This window comes from Stenella coeruleoalba, assembly GCF_951394435.1.
Source record: "Stenella coeruleoalba genome assembly, chromosome: 3".
Lineage (NCBI taxonomy): Eukaryota > Metazoa > Chordata > Mammalia > Artiodactyla > Delphinidae > Stenella > Stenella coeruleoalba.
In genome coordinates, this window is record NC_137148.1 from 144,549,430 (window position 1) to 144,572,949 (window position 23,520).

The 23,520-nt window shown below is 48.2% G+C and overlaps 1 protein-coding gene across 3 annotated transcripts in view; it reads right to left on the reverse strand.

Annotated features, from left to right (window-relative positions):
• Positions 1-23,520, reverse strand: part of SLIT3 (slit guidance ligand 3) — a 610,083-nt gene that overhangs the window by 130,940 nt on the left and 455,623 nt on the right. For all 3 annotated transcript variants that reach the window (XM_079918438.1, XM_079918437.1, XM_079918439.1), the window contains 3 exons: positions 19,355-19,426; positions 13,193-13,356; positions 3,587-3,728 (listed from right to left, as the gene is read on the reverse strand). In XM_079918438.1, the coding sequence (XP_079774564.1) occupies positions 3,587-3,728; positions 13,193-13,356; positions 19,355-19,426 (378 nt within the window). The remainder of the gene's footprint in view (positions 1-3,586; positions 3,729-13,192; positions 13,357-19,354; positions 19,427-23,520) is intronic.

Below are 23,520 nucleotides of genomic sequence, written 5' to 3' on the forward strand. Positions count from 1 at the left end.
GTGGTGGTAGTAGTAGCTGCAGTTGTAGTAAAACAATACCAATCGCTGCTAACATAGTATATCCTATGGGCCAGACCCAATACTAAGCATCTGATAGCATATATTCATTTCACTTTCACACAAACCATTAAGACGGTACCACTAGCCTCTGAATTTTTCAGTTGAGTAAACCAAGACTCAGAAACGTTATTTGCCAATGGCGGAAAGGCAGGGCAGAGCTAAAATGTGGGTCTGCCTGGATTCACGGTCTACACTCTTAAGACCGTGCTTGCTGTTTGCGGCTGCTTATTTTTAGAAGTACTCTAGCTAGGTTGGCCATTCCCAGACTTCTAGATTTCATAGGCTAGGTGGTTACAGACCTCTTATTTTGTCAATTAAGGCAATCTCTGTATGTCTATTATACATAACACTTATATATAGACTTATATTTATAATTATATAATAATAATGACACATATGATTAAACACATATTTATATTACATACTCATCCTTCCGTGGACATCATTTTATAAAATGAAGAGTATTTTTAACAACAATGATAACAGAGTAAGGAAGTCTAGAAATTTAAAATAAAGGACACTTCTTGAAATGGAATATTTTTGCTCAATGCAAAAAGATCACATTGTTCTTGTTATTCTTTTTTTTTTTTTTTTGCGGTACGCGGGCCTCTCACTGCTGTGGCCTCGCCTGTTGCCGAGCACAGGCTCCGGACGCGCAGGCTCAGTGGCCATGGCTCACGGGCCCAGCCGCTCCGCGGCATGTGGGATCCTCCCGGACCAGGACACGAACCCATGTCCCCTGCATCGGCAGGCGAACTCTCAACCCCTGCGCAACCAGGGAAGCCCTGTTCTTGTTATTCTTACTTGACCTCATTTAAGGAAAAACTCAGTAATAATCAGACAGCCTTTCAGAAATAACTAGTCTAGCTTGTCAACGTTCCTTTTAAAATTCAATGTCCAGGTGTGAGCTCAATGGCCCAGGTATGGTCTGGCCGCCATGGGTCGCATCTCCAGTGGGGACGTCTGTAATTTCTCTCCCCCAGACACCTGAGCTGTGTGCCCGTGAGGCCCAGGCTGGAGGTATAGGGATGTAGAGTGGGAGAGGCAGGTGGGCAGGCCCGAGCTCCTGAATCAGGGCAGGCGTGGGGACGGCTGTGGTCTGAGACCTGGTCAGCGGAAGGTCTGTGGTTGCCAAAGAGAAAAGATAAAAACTGGCAGATGGAAGGGGAAAGGAACAAGGCGGGGCAGAGAAACAAAGCAAGGTGCTATGGGAATCTGAAATGAGATGAATGTTGGCAGGAATTCTGTCTTGACACCCTTGTTGGGAGGCCCAGAGTCCTACCCTGGCATGGATAGAGGGAATGGCTCTTGTAGTGAGGAGCACAGGGTTAAATGGGTAGAGAAAGAGACTGGGCTGGGGAGGAAGGTGGGAAGACTGTGGGTGCAGAGAGGGAAAGAAGGGGGGGTGGATCAAGGGAGGGAGAAAAGAGATGGGGGAACGGTACAGAAAAGGCAGAGAGGAGGGACAGGTGTAGGGTGAAATGGGGGACAAAGGGCAGGGGGTGGGGATGGGCGGGACAGGTGTGAGGTCTAAGTGAAGTCCCAGGAAGGAAGGGCTCTCCAAGGTTAGAGCAAGGGACCACAAGGAGTGAAGGCGAGTCACAGCAAAGCACAAAGGGAATTCACTGTTGGTTTTTGCTAAAAGAAGACTGACGGCTGAGTGAAGGTGGAGGAAGGTACAGAAGGTGTGGATTTCAGGGCCAAAAGAACACACGTGGCTGACTAGCTGCTGCCTGCAGGAAGGGTGTGGAGGCATGGGTTGTGTCCACTGGGGCTGGGGAAGAACGTTTGAAAGGGAATCAGAGAAAAGCTGACAAAGCAACTGAAGAAAGAAGAAACAAAGGCTCCCCTGTTGTAAGTTGTATGTTTCTTCTCATCTCAATCAGGGTGAAACCAAAGTCATTAAAATGATCTGGCCCCTCATTACCCCTCTGACCTCATTCCCTGACACTCTTCCTTGTGTTTCCTCCACTCCAGCCACACTGGCCTTCTGGTATACCAGGCACAGTCCTACCTCAGGGCCTTTGTGCATGCTGTCCCCTCTATTTGCAATACTCTCCTCCAGATATCCACTTGCTTTTTCTCTCACTCACTTCTTTATTTTTCTCCACAGAACCTACCATCTTCTAACATAATATCTAATTCACTTTGTTCTGTTTATTGTTTGTTGCACTGTTCCCTCAACTAGAATGCAAGCACCATAAAGGCAGAAATTTGGTCTATTTTGTTCACTGCTGCTCCCTAAGCACAGAACAATGATTGGACCACAGTGGGCTCACAATAGATGTTTGTTGAATGAATGCATGAATGAATGAAAGGGTCAATGGGTCATCTATTGGAATGCATTGGGAACAGAAGGGCAGGCATAAGAGGAGAAAGAGGAAGGGGGGAGGGGAAAAGGGAGGAGGAGGAAGGAGAGGAGGGGGAGGGGGAGGGAGAGTAGGGAGAGGAGATGATGCAGCAGAGAGGTGAGGGAAATGTATACAATATCTTTTATTTGGAGGGATTTTATCTAATGATGTTTCTAGTTGGGGGGGTTCCATCTAATCATGTGTTTAATAAAGCCATCTAAAGATGAAGGTAGAATGAAAACAGTTATTGTCATGTAAAGAGTGACCTTCAGGTCAATGTTCACTGACCCTCTACTCAATCCAGAATGAGACACTGGCCATTTTCTAACATATGAGAGAAGAGTGGACAAGATTAAGCTACGGGGACAAACAAATTTTACTGGAGTTTTGGATACCTGTGCACACACATAGACACACACAATCTTGTCTCATTACCTAAAGGTCTAATCTAGACGACAATAATCTGATTTGAAATGATTAAGAGCTCAGTCTCTTGCTCAGTAATAGTAGCTGTGAAATCAGTTCATTATTTGTATACTTTCCTCCTCCACCACCATTTTATAGAAGGCTTGCCCTTCTGTCAAGGGCTATATTAAGTGCTTTACATGTGGTATTTCATTTAGTTTTCACAATGACCCATTCAGTAATACTATAATTATCACATTACTATAAATGAGAATACTAGAGACGAGGGAGAGCAATTGTTTTGCCCATAATCACAAACAGCTAGTACATGGTAGAGCCAGGATATAATCCCGGGGTGACTCTAGGGCAGGGACTGGCCAACCTTTACTGCAAAGGGCCAGACAGAAGATATATTAGGCTTGGTGGGCTGTAAGTTCCTTGGTCACAACTATTCAGTAATGCCCTACAAGAACAGTCATAGGCAATACATAAATGAATGGGTGTGGCTGTGTTCCAATAAAACTTTATTTACAAAAATAGGTGGTGGACATACTTGGCCCACGGGCTGTCATTTGCTGACTGTGCTCTAGAATCTACGCTCTTGACCCCTGAGCTATCATACCTGGGAAAGCCTGGAAAGAGAGCAAAGAGATTGCTGAGTGCTTTCAACAGTCAGCTCTAACAGCCCAGCATGCCGCCAGCCTGTGGGGGACTGGATGAGACCAAGAGGCGCACTCGTCAGGGACAGAGGGCGGCAGACAGGCACTTACATTTCAACGATGCCCTCTGGCAAGTTGGCGGGGATCTCCATCAAGCCCTTCCCTCGACAGTCCACGATGTTATTACTGCAAGTGCAGGCTGAAGGGCAGGAGATGGAGTTGGCATTGCAGGATGGAGGCTCTGAGTGCGGGCCTGTGGGACCAGAACACAAGGGTCAATTCATGTCAGTGTCAGCAGCCGCCTGGGCCTCTGTGTCTCTCAACCAGCTTCCCAAGGAGGCAGCGTTACCTGATCAGCTACCTGAAAAATCATCACCAGCGAACATCGGCCCTCAGCTGGGAGACACAGCTGCCGCTGGCTAAACATTCAGCCAAGAGGAGAGAGTCTACCCTTGACCTGACCATTTCTAGATTGTTCCACTCGCTCTGTCATCCCCTCATCCTTAGTCTTTCAGAGACAGAGTTGCTCTCAGAATCAATCACACATGAAAATATGCCACTGGTATACATACACTGGGACTACTTTTTCAGGGAGTCCAATGTCTGAATGACATTCCAGGGTTTGGGGCTTTTATCTGGGGCTTGGATACCACATGTAGACACACCTTCATTTCTCTCTCAAGTGGCTGGAAATCACTATCAAAACCAAGTGGGAAGAGAAAAGGTGACAGAATTTCCTCACTTGGGGCACTGATGTTGCCCAAGTGTCAACAGAGCCGTCAACAGCGACATCCAAGGCCTTTTCAAACAGCTTTTATGTCCAAAGAACATGCAAAGAAAAGTTATCTCATTAGAAAAAAAGTGAATAAGTTACTACATATTTTGGAATCTTAGGTTTTTTTTGTTTGTTTGTTTGTTTTTGTTTTTTTGCGGTACGCAGGCTTCTCACTGCTGTGGCCTCTCCCGTTGCGGAGCCCAGGCTCCAGACGCGCAGGCTCGGCAGCCATGGCTCACGGGGCCCAGCCGCTCTGCGGCGTGTGGGATCCTCCCGGACCGGGGCACGAACCCGTGTCCCCTGCATCGGCAGGCGGACTCTCAACCACTGTGCCACCAGGGAAGCCCGGAGTCTTAGTTTTGTTTGAGGTGAGAACCCATATGAATTTATCACAAAGTGGTAAAAAACCCAAGAAAATGGCAAGGAAGGAGCTTATTTAGAAAGCCGAATGAAGATAAACATATTAGCAAACTAACTCAAGATTCAAAGAGTCATAAGAATCTTAATCACTTTCTCTGGTGGTCACACCAAATTGCTAACAGAAGTAAATTCAAACATTTTAAAGACACTGTATAACAGCTATGACTGTTTCTTCAAAGTAAGGTAAGAATCGCAAACCTGTGGTTAGTCTTTCAACTGTGGACACTGTGGTCCAAAAGGTAAACTCAACCCAATGGCCTTCTCAGGACCTTATCCCATTCCTGGGGATCCAGCTAGCAGGGATGATTTCAATGTCTTTCCAGATCCACCTCCCTGAGCAAAGGGCCATGGGCTGAGACCAAACTCAGACGAACTCTGCAAACATCCTCACTGCTCAGATATGGACCGTCTGGCTGGGGACTCTTGGAGAGAGATTAAATGTGAAGCATGGAAAATATCTGTAGGCAAAGATGATTTTGGTTTGGCCCCTGGAGAGGCTGAGGCTGGGAAGCCAGAGCGAGTCTAGCTACAGTGGTAGAATCAGAGGACTGACCGGGCCTGGGGCAAGTCCCCGTTTGGACAGTGAGTGAGCCTTAAAGCAGAGGCTCCCCTCTCCACGTTCAACAGTCCCTATACTTGGGGGTGGTTCTTCTGCAAGACTCAAATCGATGCCTATGGCTTAATTTGGAACATTTACTTTGCCAGAAAGTGCAACCCAGTGGCCAAAGATTCTTACTTCCCTTGGCCTCGCGTTCACACACACACACACATGCGCACACACACACACACACAATTTAAAAACATCCTCTTGAGTGGAACATTCGAGCAAATATTCTTGTCTAGGGTACAAGGACTTCAAACTCTCCAGTGTCACACTAGTGGATCTAACAGAGACCATGGAAAATGCCAGAGAGATGACAACTTACATTAAAATCCCCAAGTGGAACATTCTCTGAGAGAGAGGTGGTGCTGGCTTTGTTCCAAACCGGGCAAGTCTTTACATTTCTGATAAAATGACAACCCCAGAGAGCCAGCCTGTAAGAACCTCAGATCAGGAATGAGACTGTTGTGGCCAAGAGTGTGGGCTCTGGAGTCCCACTGGCTCAATTTGAACCCTGGTTCTATCCTATCCTCCTCATGTCCCCGTGCCTCAGTTTTCCCTACCTGTAAAATGGGGAAAACGACCATACTTACTTCATAGCATGGCTTTATTGCTAAGGCAAAGGAAATTTAATGCACGTAAAATATCAATATTTAGAAGGGGCATTGGCAAAGAGTTAGCGCTTAGTCGTGTTATTTGTTATTGTTTTTGTTGCTATTATTATGATCATTATTTTTGGGCTGCACCATGTGGAACACAGAACTTCCCAGACCAGGGATTGAACCCTCGCCCCCTGTGGTGGAAGCGTGGAGCCTTAACCACTGGACCACCAGGGAAGTCCTGTTGTTGTTATTATTAATAATGGGTCTGGCTCTGCCACGAATTGTCTACAAGACCTCAGGCAAGTCACAGTACCCCCGCCCCCGAGTTTTACTGCTGCCATCTTGGTGAAGTTTGGACTGCGTGACTTCTGAAGTCCTTTCTGGGTCTAGAGATCGACTGCTGTTCTTCAGAAAAGTGGAAACAGAAGGATCAGAAGACACCTAAAAGCTTTCCCTCCTCTGCTGCATCTCTTTGCAGGTGGCAAAGAGGATCTACAGTGGGCAGGGCTCACGTCCCCTCACCTGCATCCTCCCAAGGAGGCTGGGAGCGCCAGGACTGCAGGCGTCAGGGCTTTTGAAGTGTAGATGGTACTTCCCAAAGAAAACTGCCATGCCTGGCCCTGAATATCAAGGGGCTCCGGTGCCTGACCAGCCAGGGAGACACGCCACATCCCGCACCTTCCTGGATGGGAAGCATCGGGGCTCCATCAGCCCTGAGCCTGAGACTTGTCTTTCCATCCACTGAGGCACAGGGCATCAGAAGGCCATCCCTCTTTTGATCTGTCAAAATATTACTTAATGGGGTGTGTCAGAAAAGAGCGGAAGAAAGGCATTATGTTTTAGGGCTCACATGGGCCACAGAAAGTTCTGAAGTGGAGTTTCTTCAAAGGTACCCCTTTTGACTTCTGTGCTGAAATGAATTCTGTTTCAACCAGACCCAGGCTGCAGCCTTGAGTCCCTCTGGGAACGAGCTGTGTCTTTCACAGGGTGGCTCTGATTTGGAAGAAAGGGTGTGCTACATTGCAAAGGATGTTGTCAAGGCCAAACAGGATTTGAAAAGCTTCCTTAACCAGGTTACTAACGACACCTTTTATCACGCAGAGAGAAACAACGGTAATTATAGTCTCTGTCAGCATCCTGGGCTGGCAGCTCCCCAGCTAGGTATTCACACATGGCAAGGATGCTACTCTCTGGTTGAAACAAAACACTTCAGGTTTAAGCCGGGGTTGAAAGATGAGTTTGCTTTCCCTGGCAACATTCCCCCTTAATCAATGCTGGAGGAACCAAGCCTATTTCCCTCTGGGCCTCTGAGTCCTGTGTGGTGGGAGTCCTTCCCCTTTGCTTTCTGTCTCTGGACAGAGTGAGACTAGCATATAAGTTCTACAAGGTCAGTGACCTTTTCTGTCTTATTCACTATTATATCCTCAGTGCCTAAAAGAGGGCCTGGCACAAAACACTCAATAAACACACCTTGGGTGAGTGAGAGGATGAATACATGAATGAAATTGCCCCAGAAGCCTTAGAGACATGGGGACGGAATGCCACCAAGCTACGGAGGTGAACGATTCTTCTGGAAGGACCGTGAGGGGAGGCGCCCTGAGTTCTGAGTGCCCTGGGCACTGGCCCATAGCATCAGCCTCAGAGTGGGGAAACGGAGTGGAAATGGGTGGACAGGACTCTCGTGACCGAAGCTCAGGTCTTTCTATCACAGCAAAGGCCATCTGTCCAGTCCCCTGAGGCCCCCTCTGAGCCTAGCTCACCTGCACAGGTCAGGTGTCCTAGGTCCTCTGTCGGCCTCTGTCAGCAAATCCATCCCTCCCAGCCTTTCCTGTCCACACACATTGAGGCTAAAGAGAGTGACGCAGGAGACAGCAGATTTCCAAGGGGGACAAAGCGAGGAAACACCTACCTTTCTACCCAGAAAATTCTATGACTACGAGCTAGGAAGAAGAGAGGAACGCGAGCAGGGTTTTTAGATTGGGGTAGAAGGAGTCTCTGCGTCTCCTTGATGGAAAGGGTCTCTCTAGGTGGGTGCCTACCTGCATGCACGTGTGTGTCCCTGTTGTATAATGCGTTCTCAGGGGGGCTAGGAATCCTCATGGTCCTCGAGGGAGCCTGCCGGCTGGTAGCACTGCCTCTTCTCCCTGGCACAGCAAGGGCCTTAAATCAGAGCGCTTTGATGAACTAGCCAGCAGACCCCCTGTCATGTACTTCCTAAGACGTTCTCTTATAAACTTAGGAGTGCATGTGGGCTTGTTCTTCCTTTCTTCATTTTAAAATAAGTGCCCAGGGGCTTCCCTGGTGGTGCAGTGGTTGAGAGTCCGCCTGCTGATGCAGGGGACACGGGTTCGTGCCCCGGTCCGGGAAGATCCCACATGCCATGGAGCGGCTGGGCCCGTGAGCCATGGCCGCTGAGCCTGCGTGTCCTGAGCCTGTGCTCCACAACGGGAGAGGCCACAACAGTGAGAGGCCCACGTACCGCAAAAAAATAAATAAATAAATAAAATAAGTGCCCAGGTTCTCTGCTCTCAGAACTCTTCCATTCCCAGTGCTAAAATGCTACTGCCCTGGGGTGGAAGGATGTCCTGATCAGAGTAGGGAGATGGGGATGTGGGCCGAGTACCTGTCTCTCTTCTGGGGGCCCATCTCACCTTTCCTTAATCACTGCAGCTCTGGAATTTCAATCTGGAGCCAAAGCCACCTCTGTGCCTAATAAGGAGGTAGCTGAGATGCCCGGCCTCCCTTCAGATGTCTCCTAAGACTCCCTGGACTGTGGCCTGATGTCTGGAGGGAGGGCAGAGCAGAGCTTGGGGGGAACGGAGGTGCTGGCCCTTCCCGCTCTTACTGGTCATCAAGGGAGCTGCTTCCCAGCCCAGGGGGCTGTCACCGAGCGAGAGGGCAGGAACGTGTTCCCAGCTAGACCTCTCACAGGGCAAGTGCCTGTGGTCACCGGCATGGACATTGTACCAATTATCCTCCCTCTGCTGACTGCACAATTCTCCCTCCGGGTCTGAGAAAGAAGAAAGATGGAGAGGTGACCGGGGATATGATGACTGCCCAGCTCTGACCCCATCTTTGTTCTTCTGCTCATTGGCAAATGGGAACGATCATCACCCTGAAAGCCAAAGGCTCTAACTTGTCTGCCCAGATGAGTGGGGCAGAGGTCACCGAGCTCCAGACCCAGGGAGGGCCATGGAGATGGTGGGGGAAACAGAAGCCCTGAGAGAGGAGTGTACCTGCCCATGGACACAGTCGTGGCCAATCTAATAATGACCATCATTCTCATAATAGTAGCTAACGTTTATAGGATGTTTCCTACGCACTGCATTGCGTGCTTTGTATATATCCCCTTACTTGATCCTCATAAAACCCCTGTCGTAGATCCATTATTATTATTCCCATAATAGAAGGGCTCTCCTACCATCTCCTCTGCCAAAAAGACACCCACCATGCCTCTCTATTGCCATGAAGTGGAAAACCATCAAAGCCTTGGAATCTCAGGAAGCAGGAAAGGAGGCTCAGGGGTGAGACACGTATTGTGTCAGCTACCCTGGAGATGGCTGGACACTCTTGCATTAGAGCCGTTGTTTCTTTCTGTCTTTAAAGAGGACTTCACCCAGTAGAGTGTGGAGAGTTGGAAAATCAACTGGCCTCGTGAGCGCGTGGAAATAAATGAATTCCAGTATTCAAATTAAGCATCCCTGTTGGCCTCTGGTCTTTCAAAAGCCAACAACAGACTGCAATGACAATGGGACTTGAGCAATTATGATGAGAATATAAATGAACGTGATTTAAATACCAGAGGCATGATAATTTGGAGAATGCCTCAATAAACCTAATAATCTCATTCCTTCAATGTCCAATTACGGTGTTTTAATTAAAACCTCCTAAGGAAATGGGTGGCTAGTCATGGCTCACCTTAATTAACTTTATACCTAGTAACTAGTCTCAAATTAAAAAAAAAAAAAAGAAGTAGAAGGGGAAAGTTTCTTGTTTCCAAGGAGATACACCTATTTCATTTTTAATAATAACTGAGGAAGAGTTTGTTGAGAGGCTCTTAGGAAGCAGCACTATTCTAGGTATTGGGGCACCGGAAAAAAATGTAAGACATGGCCCCTTACTACTAGAAGACAAGATTAATCTTCATGAAAATATATCTCACATTCAAAGGCAAAGGACAGATACATGTGAAATGGGTGGACAAACCAAGGGGTTCAAAGATATTCAGAGGAAAGAGATAACTGACTCAAGAGGTCAAATATTTAGCTACTACCCTTGAGTTACAAATTGTAACTGGTAGAAACTGTCTCAGATTAAGGGATCAGAAAATTGACACATGGAAGACAAATCCTAGAGTTTAAACTCCAAGATAAGCCCTTTAGCTAAGGGTGGAAAAAAAATTCAACTTGCAACTCACGTGAGCCTAATCATGGCCAAAGCAGAACCTTTTCTCCAATCTGCTGTATGAACTCATAAAGTCCACTGAGGGACCCTTCTAGTCCTAGGGCCCTAACTTCCCCTTAAAACAAGGAAAATGAACAGAGAAATCCTTTCAGCAAGAGCTAAAGGAAACCAAGCAGTCCTGTTGCATATCATAGAAAACTGTTAATAATAAATAAAATAAGAGTCTCCCACCCTTGTGAAAAATGCCCAGCTGTCTCCCCAGGAGAGGAAAATAAATGCCCTCGATCGAAGGGGACCGTTGACAGAGGGGATGAATTTTGCCAGAGTGCGCCACCGGCAAACTTCTGGGTTAGCTGCGGTGATAAGGAACCAGTAGGCCAGACTTCTGGGGAGAAGAGGCTGGGCTCCAGACAGCCAGATTTGATTCAAAGGCAGATATCAGGGACTTGGGCAGGCAGGGCCCTCACAGGCTGAGAGAGATAAGGCTCTTTCCCGTCTCTGGAGTCATGCATTGGGTGAATTTTTCGATACCATGTAGGGGCGCAGGGAGGTTTTTCTAAGGCTGCCTCAACAGGGGCCACTGGTGATGGATACGCATAGGGATGGTTTAATTGCTGCCCCATGCCTTTCTTTCTCCTGAGCGGACGACTTCTATTTTCTAAGAGATGTCCATGCTCCTCCTTTCCTGACTGAAGTCCTCCTCCTGCGGGTTATGGGAGGAATAGCTTGGATGAGGAGGGACCCTGGTGGTTTTGCAGCTTTAAACAAGGGCCATCAGGTCTGTCCCAAACCGCCTCATTCGGATGCCTCGCTGGGCTCTGCCGTGGGGCAGGCCCTGCACCCTCAGAAGTGGGCTGCGTCTCATGGTAGGGGGGTTGGTCGGTACATGAAAATAGCCCATCTCTTTGACCTCCTGTGCGTGCACAGGCTGTCTTGCTCCACGCTGCTTCCTCTGGCATCCTTTTATCACAGCCTCACCACCTACCTTGAACAAATCATGAAAGACGTAGTACTTTTGGGAGAGGGTGCTCCTCCTGAACTCCACTAATGAGGGCGGTTGTTCATTCGTTACAGATGTTCAATTCACCAGTTCTCCCTGCCACTGTATCTGACTGACTTTTCAGAACGTCGCCCTGCACGGAATCCTATTTTGAAGCCTTGAGAGCCTGGGAAAAGCATCTAAAAAATTCCCCCACGCATAGGGGCCCTAATACGTCACTCCCCTAAATTCATACTACTAGTGAGAGGGTGGAGATTAACAGCATATTCATGTCTGCAGTCTGTGGATTAAATTCTCGTGTCCTTAAAAGACACCTGGCCTCGTATGAAGAAGTTACAGCCCATCACTAGCAATGGGCTTTGATAGCTATAACCAGGGGATATGATAAAGGTCATAGTCACCTATGTAACTATTAACCCACCTGTGAGATCCAGCTTTTTCAGAGGAGGGAGACCTGGGGCAGTAACATTTCCAGGACCCAGGAGGATCAGCCTCCCGGCCCTGGGTTTTGAGTCCTGACTGCTGCTGGGTAAGCAATGTCTCGGCACCCCCTTGATGGGAAGGTGCTTTCGTGACGAAGCACCTTCGTGTTGGCATTCGTGTCGGTGTGCAGCTTTAAACTTTGTATCCACCCATAATAATGTGTTTTAACCTCCTCCCTAATTAGTTTTTCTCAATAGCTTTTGGATGACTCCTGCACTCTATAATTATTTCTTTCACTGGCACTTATGCCGATATTGTACCCTTTTCCTAGTAATTACTGTAATTACAGTCACTATATTTGAGTTGGGTGTCTGTGTGATAAACGGTTTTATTATGTGTTTGATGGAAAGTGATTTCTAAGTGGGCGTCTATAGCAAATTGTTGAGGTACTGCTCTGAAACATGTTAAAGTGTTTTTGGGTATTAAATGACTTGATAAAGTTGGAACATGACAGGAGAAAGCAGCAGAGCAGCCTTTAGAAGCCACTGGTTCCCAATTCCAGGACTGAGTTCCTGGATCTCAGGAATGCATCTTTGGGGAACTCCTCAACTGAATACTCTTTTTTTTTTTTTTTTCTGAGGAAATCAAGAAGTTAGCTTACTTCCTTGCCACCAGAAAAGGGAAGAATGGATGGGATTGGGCAATGTCAATGAAAAGTAAAAACAAACAAGCAAACAACATTTAGGACCCAAGGCAAAGGCGACATCCTCTGGGAAACTTTTCTCAGGTCACTCAGCCACCTCCCATCCTGGAGAGATGAGCTGCCTTCAGTCATGTGCAAGCACAGCTCTGTTTTCAGCACTACATGGGCACCTGTACTTCTATTACAGTTCGATTACCCACAGATCAAACTCTCGTGTTTGCTCAGCATTTTGTGGGCCCACTAAACTATAATAATTAAGCTGCACTCATTAGCTCTTACCAAGTGCTGTGTATCATGCTAAGTGCTTTATATGCATTATTTCATTGAATCCTCCCACCCATCCCTGGAGTTACGGACTACGATTTTTTCTATTTTGCAGACATGCAGTAACTTACCAAAGTCACACACCATTAAGGGACAGAGCTAAGATTTCCAGCCAAGCAGGCTGACCTCACAGCCTCTATTAGCCTGACTCTCAATTTCTAGGAGCAAATGGGCGATAGGAATGGGTTTGGCCAATGCTAAAGTACCTAATGGACTCTGAGGCTTAACAGGAAGTGATTCATGAGCTCCTTGAGCATTTTCCTTTATCAGACGGCAAAAGCTTCTTTTCTGGAACACACGGAGGCACCTTAGAGTTCTTTAAGTGACTGGCGAATGCTGGGGCAACCTGCGAGGCTCCACACCGAGCTCTGGGGTGTGTGTTCAAGGCCCAGGTGATGTTAAGGAGAGCTCACAGGTGGGAGAGTCACAGGACAGGAGGGGAGGGGAGTGGGGGGGTCACCTCACCTGGGCACACGTACTCCTTCTTCTGCACGTCCGCCACGTTGAAGCCCCTCAGGTGCACAGGAGCCATGCAGAGAGTGAACTGGCCAATGGTCCGCCGCTGTCGCAGCCAATCTGAGAGCCAGGCCAGGTGACAGTCGCAGTACAGGTGGTTGGAGTGGAGGCGCCTGGGAGAGGGAGGGACAGAGGGAAGATGCCGTCACAGCAGGAAGTGGGGAGGGTGCCACCGTCTGAATAGAGTGGGCTGAACCTCCGTGCCCTTTGCCCAGTGTGGCAGTCCTTGGGAGCCCAGGGGAGCACTGTCCTCTGCACCACGGAATCACCACAGGAGCCTCAACCCTGTGATTGCCAAGCCACAAATGACAGTCATCTTCTCGTGCCGGCCACATCCAGTGGAGGCCGCCAGGCTTCTGAGCAATTCCCATTTTTTAATAGTAATTCCATCCCTTTCTTTCCCACTCAGGAAAGGCTCAACCCATAGCAGAGGGAGGGTGACATTATTACAGCGATGATCCTGATTCAGGTCAAACTTCCAAAAGCGTGACTCAGGTGTAGCTTTCCGTACTTTAGCTGGCCCTGGTTACAGATGCTTTACAACAGCTCCTTAATCTCCACGCTCCAGTCTGTGGTGAACTGTGGCAGAGATCTGCTGTTGTCTTTTCTCTCCTTCCTTCGTTTTCTCTCTAAGTGTCCCTTTAATGGACCCCCTGTGTGTCATGCTGGTGAGCCTGAAACCAATACCGCTGTGTGTACTAGCTAGCGTAAGCAGGGAACAGAGAGAAGGGTACTTTCTGAAGGATGCACCTTCTCTTCATCCTCCTGTTTAAATAAGGTGTTTACAGACTCTTGTAATCCGCAGCACTTTCTCCAGAGTGCCCTTCACAACCTTCCCAAGTTCAAGTCCACCTGGTGTATTTGCTATTCTGCCTGGTTCGGTGCCTCTGAAAAGGCTTTTGATCCATCTTCAGGACTCCTGGGCTTTCTCCCTCTAGTAGCTGTGGTTCCAGCTCAGCTTCTCACCCTGGAGTGGATAAGATTCCTGAGAGGGATCTTCAGGTTCCATGTCTGAGGGGAGCCTCATCTGGTTAAGTTGAATTTCCTTTCCACTGTCTGGAGGGCAACCTAAGGATACCCAGGGGATCCTAAAGGTTCTTCCCCAAGGTTTCTGCATCAGGGGTTTCCAACTGCCACAGTCCCTACAAACTTAGATCATTAGCAGTGGCGGTAGGTGAGTTTTAGTCACGACAGCTTATCGTATACTTGGCTTTCTGATGCAAATTTCAACTGCCCCATCCTGCATCTGCTCATCAGCCAGCAATATCTTGGGACTTTCAAGTACTCTGTGTCATGCCAGTTAATACTGAGTGGCAGACCGAAGCAGTGGCTCAGGCTACAGCCATGTCTGAAATGGAGACAGCAAAGGGCTCTTGACCACACTCCACTTAGCGTAAGGTCAACATTGCTAAACATTGGCCAAGTGTAGCTCATCTGCGCTGCCTGCCAGCAGAGTCTCCCTGGCCCTGCACGGGTGCAAACCTCGGGCAGGCCAGGGCCACGAGGGACCTTGGCAGACTCAGGGTGGGGGTCCCAGATCCCATAACATCAGACTGACTAAACGAACCCATATCCCACCTAGAATGTCATTTTTTTCCGCTGAAAAATATTTGAAAAGATTTTTTACGATTTTGTTGAAACATGATTAATTTGGATGTTATAATTTTCTTTTTGTATTTCAGAGCCAATACTTAAAAGTCAAAGACAACTACATGTACCCCCAGGACCAAGATACTGCGCCTGTAATGGGCCCCAAGCAATGCTCGCCTCTGAACATCAAAGCTCAGGCCCTGATGCTGTGGAAAAAAGCCTGGCTCCCTCTTAGTCTGGCACTCCAGGAAGAGGTACGACAGGTGGGGAGGGGCAGGGAAGGCAAAATCCTAACCTGGAGGGAAGGACCTCATTTCTAAGAAGGAAGGCAAGACCTCTGTGTATTCAACAAAGATGACCACTTTGTGCCAAGGATGGAGGGGGGCCTGGTGTTGGACTTGGAGCTGGTTACTCTTTCCCAAAGAGTATGAAGGGGAGGAGGGAATTCCTTTTCTGCATCGGGACATTTTGGGAAATTGCAGCATGAGGGAAAATGATCTGTCTCCTGACCCATCAGTGAGCTGCTGAGAGAGAGAGAGAGAGAGAGAGGGAGAGAGAGATGATTGCGCGGCCAGGAATACACCACCAGGTATTAAGGCTGTCTAGGAAAAAAGTGACAGTGGGTCAGTTCTTAGTGACAAGGCAGAGCAGAGGTAGGCTGCAGTGGCATGCCCAGGTCGAGGTGCCAGAATTTTTTGTGTGCCTTTTAATGAGCTTGGCTTTTATTAGGAAAGGCAGTTGCCCTCTTTGGCACTGAGGTATGGAAGCTAAGGAAACAAGGCGGATCAATGCAAACAAATTCCCATCAGTTCCAATCAGAGGTAAGAGACCAATGGAACAACAAAAATGAGGTTTAGGTAAGTCAGATCCTTACTGAGCTGATTAATTTCTGGGATAATCAAAATGTCAGCGGTTTCCCTTTTGGAAGTTTATATTAGGTTGGTTGTTCCTTAATCCCCACTGGCCAGCCCCAAGCTACCTCCTTTTTTTTTTTTTCCTTTGCGGAGCACAGGCTCCGGACACGCAGGCTCAGCGGCCACGGCTCACGGGCCCAGCCGCTCCGCGGCATGTGGGATCCTCCCGGACCGGGGCACGAACCCGTGTCCCCTGCATCAGCAGGCGGACTCTCAACCACTGCGCCACCAGGGAAGCCCAAGCTACCTCCTTTTTTTAACCTTGCTACAGATGGCCCTTATCCCTTTGTCCACTTCTGTAGGAATTTCTCCTCTTGTAAGTACGACCATCGAAAAGAGGTGACCCAAACTGCTTTTGAATCCATGTGAAGGCTCTTGTCAAAAGCCCAGGACAGTGGACAGGCTCAGATCTCCCCCTCTTGGAATTTTACGCAGCAGAAGAGCTGGAGAGTCGAGCTGGGCAGAGTCTTTCAAGCTGCCTTTTACATCATGTTCCGCAGATCAAATTGAGCAATGTTATCCCAAATACGAATGTTAAAAGAAAAAGAATCGTGATGATCTTGAAACTTGAGCCCAGACACTGCCAGGAGTATTTCTAGTTTTCTTGAGTGAGAAGAGACATTATCTTAATTACTTTCAATAACTTTTGTGATGGCAATGACACAAGGGAGGGTGGCCTCCAGTGGCCTTTCAGCCATGTGGAAGCTCCGATCTCCCCTTCCTCAGCTCACCTGATGCTCTTCTGCTTCTGTTCCTACTGAACGGAACAAGCTCAGGTTCTGATGTCATAGTGCCAGAATCTGACGTAGGCTCTGTGCTTTTCGACTTTGACCTCGGGCAGCAATCTAATCCTGGGCCTCAGTGTTATCATCTATAAAATGGGGATATTAATGGTGCCTCCTTGCTTGGGCCATTGTGAGGATTGAAATGATTCATGGAAAATGCTAAGCACAAGGCCTAGGACACCGTAAACTACCGAAGAAATGTTTGCTCTTATTATTCTTACTGTGAGGAGACTAGCTCCAGACCTCAGGCTCTTCCCAACCCAAGGCCCTGCCTGTACAAGGCTGTCATTTCTTAGCCACCAAAGCATCAAGGCGGCTGGGTGGTTCCTGTCAGTTGTTCTGTGGTCTTTTGCAGACAGAAACACCATATTTCATGTTGGCGAAACCACTTTTACAGAAGATAAGGTGAATGAATACAAATGCCAATTTGTAAAAGGTGCCTTTTAGCCACAGATGCTAAATTAAATTTCCAGCAAATCCTTTTAGAGAGGGTCAGCGTTCATTTTCTATAAAATGTGGCTTTCTGAATTCAATATAAAAGCTTTCCTTTAGAAATCCCATTTACGACTTCCTTCCTCTCTCCTCTTCCCCCCTTTCTCCACCACCAGCGCTCCCCCCTCACCACCGCACTTTAATTACAGTGAAGGGGGATTAGTCAGCTCAAGTCTCTGGGGAGTTCTCTACAGAGCCATCTCTGAAATTAAACTAAAGAGAAAACGGCAGCGGGCAGGGAGCAAAGAGAACAGACGAGATTGATGGATTGATCTGAACTCATCAGATGAGTGTTCAGGACCACAGGGAAGGATGACAGCAGAAACAAGGAGAAAAAACTCTCCTACCCTCTTCCCCCACCCTTACAACAACCCAACAAAGATCCAGACCTCACCATCTTCCCTGCCTCCCGTGGACCCCTCCCTGCTCTCTTATTGATGCTTTTCAACTGAAAATAACAGGAGGGGAGGTAGAAATCACAAAGCAGCAGCCCACAGGAGCTGGACTGGTGGTTGCGCAGGTGAGAGCCGTACTTCTTCTTTTCAGCCCACTCGCCTGGGGAGATGCGGGCCCAGCACCCTGAGGACCCAGTGATTTCTCCTGCACCATTCCCTTTCATCAATCCATCTATCTATCTGTCTACCTAGGCCGCACCCTGCAGCATGTAGGATGTGGGATCTTAGTTCCCCGACCTGGGATCGAACCCGTGCCCCCTGCATTGGGAGTGTGGAGTTTTAACCACTGGACTGCCTGGGAAGTCCCACCACCCTCTTTTAAAAGGAAAGGAAGAAGATAGATTTTCTTGGCTGAATTCTGCTACCCCAGGAGGAATCAGAGGAAGAAATGGGCACAATGATGGAAGCTGAGCTTGGGTCCTCCTTCTATATAATAACTAGCATTTGCTGGGTGGACACCATGACCAGGCACTTTACCTGTTAGTACATGTCATTCCCACCATAACTTTGAGGCAAGCACTTATGAATTCACTATCTATGAAGAACAGAGAGATGAAGCAAGTTGCCCAGAGTACGTGGCGGAGCTAGTATTTAACCTCAGGTCTGTCCAACTCCCAACTCTGTGTCCTTCTAAGGGTTCTCTGTATCAGCTCCTCATCCATTGCTTCGTTGACCTTTGCTTCATTCTTACCTGAGATAAGGTCACCTTCTCACTAATGCAGGGGTCTCCAATCTTATAAGTATTGAGATCTCCTGGAGGGCTTGTTAGAAACAGATGGCTGGGTCCACCCCAGAGATTCTGATTCCATGGGTCTGAGGCGGGACCTGCAATTTTGCTTTTCAACAAGTTCCAGGTGATGCTGACACTACTGGTCTAGGGACCCCCACTCTGGGAACCACTGCTCTAAGGATTTTCACATCTGCTTGGATGCAATGTTGCTCAGGGGCCATAGAGAAGCTGGTTGCTTGGTATTTTTAATCCAGATTTCTGGATAAATAGTACGATGATGATAATAATAATATAACTATAAATACCATTTATTGTCTACTGTGTGCCAGGCACTTTACTCTTGGGGGCTGACTCTCCCCTACTGCTGTGATATAAACTCCATTGGGGCTCCACCAACACAAGAAAAACATCAAGTATGAACCTCTTTGGAAAGGCCAGCAGAGTACATTTGCAGAGGAACTGAAAAAGGATTTCTGGCTGAGAGAGGAGACTTCCCAGGTAACAAAGGCACTAGACCTGCTCTCGGTATGGGGCGCCATGGGGAGATCTGCTTTCTGAGTACACATTCTGGAAGGCTTGAGCCCACCCAACACATTAAAGATAAAGAATGGAGTTACTGCCTTCTGACACCAGAATATCATCCAGGGAGCAGCAAAGTGTGGTGTGTGGCGGGTGGGAGGCTGGGGTGAAGGGGTAGCTAAGACTCCCCCTCCTCTACCGTTCCCAGAGCGGGAAGCAACTGTAGCCTTTGGCAGTAGGATAGAACTGCCAGTGGTACAGGACATGAACTAAACAAATGATGAATCATCACATCCCTGTTCTAAAAGTTCTGTGACGATGTAACACTCATAAACTTTTCCATCCAGGTGGAAAACACAAAGAAGATTTCCCCAGTCCAGGAAGATTCCCGGGGTGAAGAGAATTGAGTTGGCCTGAAGCAGGATGGTGGTTCAGAACCATGGATGGCTCCGTGACCCTTCCCCAAGTCTGCCCTCGCTCACCAACACACCTTAGTCAGTAGCAGAGGGAGGAGGTGTGTGGATGTAGGAACCAAGGGTGAGGCTTTACAAGCAGCTGAGAGTGATGCTCTGAAGCTGCATAAGGTGGGGAGCAGGTGGGGGAGGAAGCAGGGGACCTTTACTCACAAGGTTCGAATCTTCGGCATGTGGTTGAAGCTGGTGACCAGGATGCGGCTAATGTTGTTGTTATTGAGAGTGCTGCGGAGAGAGAGGAGAAACAGGTCAACAGGGCAGCAGTGTGGCAGGTACCAGGATACTTATGGAAGGTGGGGAAGGGATGGATGTGACTGCAAGAGGGACCATCAATCAACAGCCATGGGTCAGTTGGTGCAGCAGCCGGAGACAAGTCTCCAGATGATAAGAGAATCCCTGATTCCTTTTCCAAGTGGATTCCTCCTTTCCTCTGCTGCCCTCTCAGTACTCACTTACCTACCTGGAGCCATAAGCTTGCCTCCTGAAATCCTACTGTGTCCTGAGTGCTTTGTTACAACGTTGCTGATTCCCACAACTACAATGCCAGTTACATATTCTTGTCCTCATTTTAGAGAGAAGGAAACAGATACAAAACATCTTGCTTAGCTGCACACAACCCTACAGGGGAGGCTTTATCCTTGTGTTATAGATGAGGAAGCTGAGCTTCAGAGAAGTAAACCTACTTTTCCAAGGACTCACAGCTATTAAGCTGTGGACATGGGATTTGAACCCAGTACTCACTTGCTCCAAACTCCTTGCTCTGCCCATTATACATACTGCCTCATGCAGGATGCTATGTGGATAGGTTATTTTATGAGTATTTTCCAGCCATCTTCTGGCTCTTTAAGCACATCTTGTCTGAAGTGAGGCTGTGAGCTCTGTGAGCACAGGGATTCAGTCTCTGCTTGCTTGCGCCTCCCGATGACCACGGATGGGGACTCCTCCAGTGCAGCATTGAAACTGACTGGTATCTTTGTACAGGGAAAAGGGAAGAGACGGCTGTGAGCCCCATAAACGGACCAGAATGAAATCAGGCTGTAGGTAAGTACGGCCCTGGGCTTACCCTTCTAGAAGGACCTATCATGGGAGTCCAGGGAAGGCATGGCAGCCAAGGAAACCATGTGCAGAGGTAGAAATGTTATGTAGCCGAAGGGCCCGTCTGGGTCGGTTATTTCAGTGACTACGCAGACAGAGGCAACCGTTCGCGGCAAGACTGGACCTAGTTCTCAGCTCTCTGACCCACACGTGCCTCACTTTGCATCCCAAAGAGCAGGAGTTGGATAGAGCCCATGGTACGCTCCTTCGTGATGGCCACTTGCTCCTGTGCTCCCTCAAGGCCACATCAGATACCCTCTTCTCACCCATCCCCTCCTCTTACCCTCCCACGGGGTCCCACTGGCCCAGGAAGGAGTCTTTCTTTGGAAGCCTTCACTGGTTAAAACAGACTTCTTTTGCCCCTGGCTCTCGGTAAACACGTTATCTTCCTCTTAAAACACCCTCTAACATTTTCTATCTTATGCCTTACTACAGTCCCAAGGCCTGGTCCATACATGGTTCAGATGGAGTCTTATATACCCTAGTTGTGTGGTCTCGGGCCAATGATCAACATCTCTTAACCACAGCTTCTTCATCGGCAGAAGGAAGCAGGCAATGGTACCTACCTCCCAGGCTGGTAAAAGGCTTAGCAGACAGTATGTGCTCAGTCACTGAGGCTACCGTTTAACTGATGTTGGTGGAGAGAATCTAGTCCTGTCCTGGTCATTCCTGTTCCCCTGACACAACCCCAACCCCCAAGGGAATATAAACAGAGGTGTGTCTGGCACACAGTGGCCCCCATACACACCTCACCCCACCCGAGGGGCCCTGCACAGATGCTTTCTCCCCTGGGGACACTAGTCGCAGCAGGATTCCAGGGACCACAAACTCCTCACCCCATGCTATTCTTCAAGGCCTTTGGCCAAAAAGGCCAGGAGGAGATCTATTTACGCAGGCACAGAACCTAATAATTTTTCCTCCCTCCCCCCCATATTTCTTCTGCACCTACCTTGCATCTGGCATTATTTGAGGCATAGAGTATGATAAAGAGGAATGAACCGAATTTACACTGCCTGCTTCTGCCCACTCTGGAACTTTACTATACACCGATTCAGACACTTGACATTTTATGAAGTTGAACCTACGTAGCTATTTTGTTTCACGTGGCTTATCTTTTCTATGAGTGTGTGTGTGTGTGTGTGTGTGTGTGTGTGCGCGCGTGTGTGTGTGTGAATCCATCCTATCTCCATCCACCCAGGAAGTGTTCAGAGCATGTCATCAGACAGGGCGGGAGAATCTGTCCTTCCCATCGGTCCGGGCTCTCCTGCCTTGGTAGGGAGTTTCCGAGGAGCGAGGGCTATGTTCGCCATCCCACCCCCTCTCCAGCGGATTAGGAATGCCTCCAGGGCAGAAGCAATGCCTTCATTTCTGCTTCTATCCATCCCAGAGTTCTAGGCTCCACACCTGGGGGATACCTAGTTAGGGTCGTTGACTCACTACCAAACAAAAATCTGAGTGTCCCCCTTATCTCTCAAAAGCAAAGAGCAAGAAGCCTTTGCAGAAAAGAGGCTTCCTTCCAAATATACCCAGCAACTCAACATCAGGCTGAGTTCACAGCCAGCCCTAATTCAGCTGAATATACAGCGCAGTTATATGCCGGGCTTGGATTCTAACTGCATCCGGCAGTCGTCCGGCAGCGGTGACTTCGTAATGTATGACTACACTGATATTTAAACGTGAGCCGTAATGAGGGCTATAAAACATTTACGATAATAGCAATTATTCCCGAACCAAAGTGACTAAACACAGTATTCAGACCTTCACGATTTGCCGTGTGGGGCTGCCCGGCCCAGGGACGTCAGAGGGTTGCTAACCTCTTAGATGCTGATCTCCATGGCAGCTACAGTTTCTTTTTCCCTAACAGACACAGATTTATTCGATTTCCAGTCTTGGTGGCTTTTGCCCAGGAGGGGAGCACTCTGCTCTGTCTGGTTCTTGTGTCCCAGCCTAAGCAGCCGGCATCTGATGGAGATGCCACTGTCATAACCCTGATGCAGAAGAGCAGAGTGGGTGAGCATGGCCTCAAAGGCAACGACCTGGTTTAGATTCTGCCTCTGCCACTTACGGCCCGTGCAACCATGAGTAAGTTTTCATAATCTTGTTAAGCTTCCTCCTCTGTAACACGGGGCAGAGAGCAGCGTTGATCTCACAGAGCTTTCCTGGTGATTAAACGAGATGGTACTAATCATTGCCAACATTAACCGCGAGCTTATTTTATGCCAGGCAGGCACGGGGCTGAGGGTCCTCCTTGTCATCTCATTTCTATAACCACCTGATGAGGCAGGCACCTTTCTATCACCTCCATGTCATGGATGAAGCAAGTGGTGGTCCCAGGACTTAAATCCACACAAGCCTGACTCCAGAAATGACACCTGCCTTAGTTGTCTAAGGCTGCTGTAACAGATTACCACACCTTCTGTGGTTTAAAGCAACGTAAACTTATTCTCATACAGTCTGGAGGTCAGAAGTCTAAAATGGGTTCACGGGACTGTGTTTCTTCTGGAGGCCTCAAGAGGAGAATTCATTTCCTTGTCTTTTGCGGCTTGTAGAGGCTACCATATTCCCTGGCTCATGGCCCCTTCCTTGTATCACTCCGACCTCTTGCTTCTGTTGTCACATCTCCTACTGTTCACTCTGATGTCCTGCCTCCCTCTTAAGAGGACCTGTGTGATGACACTTAGAGCCTGACTGGATAATCCAGGATAACCTCCCCATCTCAGGATTCTTAGTCACATATGCCAAGTTCCTTTTGCCACATAAGGTACGATTCATAAGTTCCTGGGATGAGGACATGCACATCTTTGGGGGGACATTATCCAGCTGACCATCACGCCCTTGAAACAGGGCACGGAAAGCACACTTGTTAGCACACTGCCCGGCTCATAGGCAGTGATCGGTAATTATTAGCTATTATTATCTTAGCTTGTGTTTGTTTGGTCCTTATGGTTCACAGTATACTTTCACATTCATCGTATTTGGTACTTGAAGCACTCTGAGGTTGAAATTATTATCCCCATCTTACAGATGAGAAATTTGAGGCTATAAGACATAAGAGACCTACCCAGGGTAGCAACGAGCTCCTAGAGGATTCAGGACTCACTACTCTTTCTTTTCACAGTTTCTCCCAACTTTATCACTGCCTCCTGTTTTCAGGGCAAGTTTGTTACTCCAGCAAAGATATTCTCTGTCATTTCCACTCAGGGACCCAAAGCCGGAAACAACTG